We start from the raw sequence: 6242 nt of genomic DNA, 5'->3' as shown, positions 1-6242 counted from the left end.
AAGAAGTAGGTGCATCCAAGGAAGGAAGGCATCCAGTGGGTCTGGGTCTGGGCATTGCATCCAGCCCCCCCCGGGCAGTGCCCACACATCACCCAGGCTGCAAAACCCACCCAGGAGACCTCAGGCCACCTCTGAAAATAAATCCCTTTCCCTTAATTGTTTTCCGACCTTTCCATCTTCTCCGGTAAGCATTAATTCAGTTCATTTAAAGTAGCACATCGCTCCCAGATTTGGATATTTCCTTTTTTTTTTTTTTGCTTGTTTGTTTTAAATGGTGATTTTTTTTTTCTCCTTTTCCCCTAGAGCTACAAACAAAAATGTAAAAAATAAAACGCGACCCCAAACAGACTAGAACATTTCTAAGTGAAGGGCTCTTCCCCCTCCACCAGTCTTTGAATGTTTCATTTCTTTTAAAGTTGGAAGACAAAAATAGAGCCTCTTTCTTTTTCCCCCCCCCTTTTTTTTTTTTGTAAAAATCAAGCAACCCCCCCTCCCCCCCCAAAAAAAAATTATCAACAACTAGAGCAGGTAAGTTTGTGGGGTTTTTTTATCCTCCCCCCCTCCCTTATTGTTGTGTTTAATACCCATACGGGAAAGTCTCTACATATAGTCCACCAAGCTCAGAGGAAGGAGAGTCCTCCTGGAGAGGTGCAGGCCGGGTGGGCAGAGGCAAATCAGTCAAGGGCCCACCCTGGAGTTGGAGTTTCTAGTCCTTTTACTTCTCCGGTTGAAGGGGTAGTTGAGGAACTCAAAGCGTCTGTGGGGCTCGGTGGTCTGGTGGCCTTTGGGAAGCCTCTTCATGAAGTGCACCTCCCGTTGGTGCTGGCGGGTCTTGGAGCCCTTGCGCGGGCGGCCCTTGCGGGTGAAGGCCATGTACCAGCCCTCGTACTTGGCGTTCTGCAGCGCCGTGTAGTTGTTCTCCAGGACGATCTCCGTGAAGACACAGTCCTTGCCTTTGCCGTTGCTCTGAGAAGGGGACAGAGAGGTGGGGGGGGGGACTTTAGCAATGGGTGCTCAGTCGGAGAGCTTCTCCTTGACACCCCAAGCTGGTCTGGCTGATGCGTTAGCCGGGCTGCAGAGCTCGTGGGCAGCTGAGGGCTCGCTTTTCCCACTTCTCCCACAGGTCAGAATTACCCAAAATCTGCTTTTCCTTAGAAAGCTGTGGGGAGGAGGCATTGTGGCACGGCCAGATGCTGCTTGTGTCCTCCATGGGATGCCAGCACTGGGCTGCAATCCCCACCACAGCTTGTCCCAGCCTTCGTTCCCAGTTCATGAAGGATATTGGCCTGTTCCCACCCTGGCCCCGTCTATGCCAGGGGCTGGACTCCCCCATCAGCATGACTACGAGCAAACTCTCCATCTCAGCAGAGATTCACCCAACCATCCTACCTCCCCTGGGGTATTTAATACAGGAGAGGCATCGAGGGACAGAAGAGGTGATGATGGTGGTGAGGAGCACAGGGGCAGCTGGAGGATGAGTTCCCACCACGGGCAGCAGTGGGACCAGGGAGGTGACCCGCATTGGCCAGCCCCAAGGAAGAAGCCACCATGGAAAATCCTCCCAGACAATCGCTGTCCCAGCAGGATTTTGCACATCCAGGCCCCTCTGCCCTCGGGGAGAGAGCGGGGAAGCTCGGAGGGAGCGTGACTAACCAGCCTGCGGTGGGGCCTGGCCTTGGGGCCAGCCCCATGGAGCATCTTAACATTCCTGGCACTTGTACCATGTAATCGGGGAGAATAGCCCAGCAATCCGCCTATTTGTTCGGGGAGATACAAGGAATGCACCCCACACAGCACTCGCCCACCTCCCCTGCTCCCCCCCTCCATCCCTCCATCCCATCCAGCGGGATGGCTCAGCCCCTTGTCCTCCGAAGGGACCCCCATCCCACCTTCCCATCCCCAGGGATGGACTCTGTGGAAGGCAAAGAGCTCCTCTCCCAGCAGGTCCTGCTCAGCCCCCACAGCTCATCCCTCCAGCCCAGCCCCTACCTTGCCGATCAGCTTCCCCTTCTTGTTCATGCAGATGTAGAAACCCGTGGCCGCCCCCTTGATGCGCACGCGGCTCCCGAAGGTGTCCGTCTCCACGATGAGCTTGGCTGAAGGAGAGTAAGAGGAGGAGAGAGAGAGAGGGAGGTCACAGGGGGTCCAGGATGGAGCAGGTACAGGGATTTAGTCTTGAGAAGAGAAGACTTAGGGAATATCTAATCAATGCATATAAATACTTCAAGGGTGGGTGTCAGGAGGATGGGGCCAGTCTTTTTTCAGTGGTGCCCAGGGACAGGACAACAGGAAATGGGCACAAACTTGAGTATAAGAAGTTCTACCTAAACATGAGGAGGAACTTCTTTCCTGTGAGGGTGACAGAGCCCTGGAAGAGGCTGCCCAGAGAGGTGGTGGAGTCTCCTTCTCTGGAGACATTCAAACCCCACCTGGACACGTTCCTGTGAGACCTGCTCTGGGTGGCCCTGCTTTGGCAGGGGGTTGGAGGAGATGACCTCCAGAGGTCCCTTCCAACCCCATGTCATTCTATGGAGTCCGATGCCTGGCACTGGGGGGTCACACTAGGGCAGGGACTTTGCTGAGCCCTAAAAATCAAGGCAGAAGGTTTAAGACCCAGCCTTGTCCCCTCTACCTCTGCCACTGCGTTCCCTGCCCTTGGTCACATCCCTTTGCCACCCTGAGCTGTGCTGGTGCTGGAGGGGGACTAGTGCTGCCTTGTCCATCTCCACGTGGCTCGGGTGCCACAGAGACATCCCAGAAGGGAGGGAGGGCAGCGAGTAGGGCACACACCGGCCAGTGGAGAGAGAATAAGGCATCTCCCCTGCAATCAGAGGCAGGTCCGGGCGAGCCTGTAGGCAGGCACCCTCTGGAAGTGCACGGAGTGCACTTCCAGAGGGTGCCTGCCTACAGGCTCGCCCGGACCTGCCTCCGATTGCCAGCTGTCCCCAACCCAGGGGACACCGTTCTGCACCCCTCCACAGGGCCAGGGCTGCAGAAGGAGGCAGTGACTTTGCATCCTGGCAGGGGGGAGGGCGTGAAGGGTCCAGGCCATCCTTTTTAAACGCCTTTCACCTTTGCACGAGTGGAGAGAGGGCGTATCGATTTGGTCTCAGTTTTTTTTTTTTTTCTTTTTTTAATGGAGGCATCGATCGACTTCCGAAGGAGCGATGCAAATCGCCGGGTCGATGGGGCCGCCTATAAATAGACCTGTCACCTTCCCTCCCTGCTTCTGCCCTGGGAACTCGAGCCCCGAAGCACATCCATCCCCAGGGAATGGTGGGGGGGGGAGGATGGGGACAGGACATCCTTCTGCCTGGTCCTGCAGCTGCTGTTGTCCCCAGAGCCACCTCCCCTCTGATGGGGATGGTGGCTACCTGTTTGCACCTCAAAAGCTCTATGCTGTGCCAAGCACCAAAGATTTCTCCCCATGGCACCAAGAAATCAACTGGGACTGTCCCATCTTGCCACCATCACCTCAGCCCCTGGTACCAGAAGCACAGTTTGGCAAGATAATGCGAGCGCAGACCACAAGGTTTCCAAGTCTACAGCCTTATTATAAGAATAAGCCCATTGATGCCTTATTTCTCCTCTCTGGTCCCTGCACAAGGGCTGCTGGGTTCCTCAGGGCTGTGGTCCACCCAGTCTCACACATCTCTACCCCAGGACGCTCAGCCATCAACGAGACCAGCGATGTGGCTCTGGAGAGGGTGGCTTTGCAGGAGGATGCTCCAAATGGCAGGAGGAGGCTGTGGGCACATGCCCAAGCTAAAGCCAGCCTAAATCAGACTCCGGACTAGGAGCAAACTGCTGCCTCTGTCTCTGCAGTGCCCTGATCCTGCACCCCTTGCTTCACGGGCACTGCTGAGGTCGATGGCATCGAGGATGGGGACAGCGAGGAGAGGGTGCTGGCAGCAGCTGAGTTCAGCAATGGAAAGGGCATCCCAAAATGTGCTGGGACCAACTGATTTAGTGCTGCCAGGCTTGACGTGCATGCAGGCACCCCCTCCCCACACTCCCTCCTGCCAATGTCACCCTGTGACACCTCTGGTCCCCAAACTGCCCTGCACCCACAGCACCCCCCCCAGCCGAGCCTGGACTCAGAGCCAAGAAATTTGGAAAGAGCCAACTCCAGGGCTGTGCCACCCCAGCACCAACACCTGGCACAGACCCAGCACCCCCAAAACCAGCCATGGGAGCCTGGGCACTCTGCAAAGGAAACCCTGGAACAGGGACCCCCTATTTATCTATATTGGGGAAAGGAGGGGGAATTGATCTCGGAGGCAGTAAAAGGTTTGAGGAGAATTGATTTTTTCTCTCCCAGAGATAGAAAGAGCAGAGAGGGAGGGAGGGAAGGAGGGAGCAGGGAGGCCTCAGTCCCAGTGAGCACAAAACCTCTCTTTAAAGATGCACACCGCTTTCCTTTTGGCATTTTTTTTTCTTTTCTTCTCTCTCTCCCCTCACTCCCCACCCCGTGATTTACAGCCCCCGGCCGGGATCACCACCCCACACAAGAGCAGCCAGAGCACGATTCCAGCCCCACCAGCAGCAAAGGATGGGGACAACCTGTCCCGGGGGGGGGGGGTGGGATCTGCACCCCCAGCCCGGTGACCCACAAATCCTGCAAACCCCAGCCCTGACCAGCAGAAAACCCCGGGCACGGGCAAAACGGGCAAGACCCCAGGGATCTGCACCGGTGTCCCCGGCCACCTTCGGGGTCTAGTCCAGGCTGCAGCCGGTGGCGGTTTGCCCGGTGGCAGGCACAGCCCAGGAGGGACAAGACAGGCTGCACCAGCCACCCACCTTCCCTTAGAATTAGAAAAAAGTCAATCAGATATCGACAATTAAGACAGATAACTGGGGACGCGGGACTCGATGTTAACTCGGCTGTAAAAACGTCAGCGTGGGGAAAGGGGTCATCTGCAAAAAAATAAATCAACCTCTTTTTACATGGCCACCCCCAAAATTGAGATTAAAAAAAAAAAAGCAGAAGGAAAGGCTCAGGGAGGGGGGGTGTCTTTCCTTTAAAAGTGGATTTTCTAAATAATATTTTGGGGGAGTCCTCTTTTTTTTTTTCCCCTTTTGAGGGGGGTGGAGTTTGACGTTTTCAACTCTATTCTTTCGCTTAAGTGACAGATTTATCCCACTAAAATTATGTTTCATGCTCAAACTTTGAAGGGAAAGTGGCTACGTAAATGCTGAAAAAATGCAGCGAGACACACTTGATCCCCCAACTGGACTGCGAAGAGGAGAAAGTATTCAGGAAATGTTAAAAAAGGTGAAAGTAAGAAGCGTTTTAATAGTTCTTCCAGACATGGGGGCCTCCCTAGAGATTCATATAGAACAATCCTGAACCTCTATTTTAACATTTACAGACTTGCAACTCTTTTAAAACTTTACATCTGAAAAACTGCTTGTTCTCTTTCTGGTTTAGATCAGTCTTCATTTTCCTCCTTAGCTCTTCAAATGCTTAACCTTCTTTTATTACATTTTAATAGAGTTTTTCAAGCCACCACCGGTCCCCTCCTTCTGGCCTTATTTAAACCTGGTCGTTATTTAAATATGCACTAACTGCTTTTTAAAATCCAGGAATTATAGGACTAAAACACGACAGGATTTCTTTTTTTTTTTTTGCTTGGGAAATTAGCTTTCAAGCCAGAGCTGCTCTAGGGTGGGAATAACTCATTTGGAAGATTAATGCTGGATGTATGGAATACCCTATAGGTGGAATCTGTGCTGCGATCGAACTGCTAAAGTCCAGCATTAAAATTTTCAGCCAAAGCAAAAGGAAAAAACTAAAAAAAAAAAAAAAAAAACATACAGAAGGGGAAGGAAGAAAAGTGTTTCTACTAATCTCCCCGAGCAAGAAAGGGAAATTGCAGCTAATACCAAAGAAAAACAGTTGTGATTCCTTCATACAACACACAGGAATAGAGGCACTTCCCTGGTCCAGGTGCAGGAGGATGCCTCCCGCCGCCGGCCCCACGGCGCTGCCAGGGCTCACTGGCCCCCCTGACCCCCACACGGCGTTTGAGTGTCCCAAAGTGTCATTAACACACACAAAATCCAAGTATTGGGGCTTCACGTGTCTCCAGCGCAGGGATCAGTCCCCCTGCCCCCCCCCCCCCCCCGGGGGGGGGGGGGGGGGGGGGCCCCCCGCCCACCCTACCACATAGGGCATGGCCATGGAAGGTCCCACCCAGCAGCTCATGGTCCAAGCAGACCATGCCCAAAGGGGTGTGGTC

At 53.7% G+C, this 6242-nt stretch overlaps 1 protein-coding gene across 1 annotated transcript in view; it reads right to left on the bottom strand.

Annotated features, from left to right (window-relative positions):
• Positions 1–566: 566 nt before the first annotated feature.
• The window catches only part of FGF8 (fibroblast growth factor 8), an 8747-nt gene continuing 3071 nt past the window's right edge, over positions 567–6242 (bottom strand). Inside the window, exons 3-4 of the mRNA XM_014957500.1 lie at positions 1990–2096; positions 567–966 (exon numbers count right to left, since the gene is read on the bottom strand). Coding sequence (XP_014812986.1) covers positions 679–966; positions 1990–2096 — 395 coding nt within the window. The 3' untranslated portion in view covers positions 567–678. The remainder of the gene's footprint in view (positions 967–1989; positions 2097–6242) is intronic.

Source organism: Calidris pugnax, unplaced genomic scaffold, assembly GCF_001431845.1.
Source record: "Calidris pugnax isolate Ruff unplaced genomic scaffold, ASM143184v1 scaffold4, whole genome shotgun sequence".
Taxonomy (NCBI): Eukaryota; Metazoa; Chordata; class Aves; order Charadriiformes; family Scolopacidae; genus Calidris; species Calidris pugnax.
This window is presented reverse-complemented; position numbering and strand designations above follow the sequence as displayed.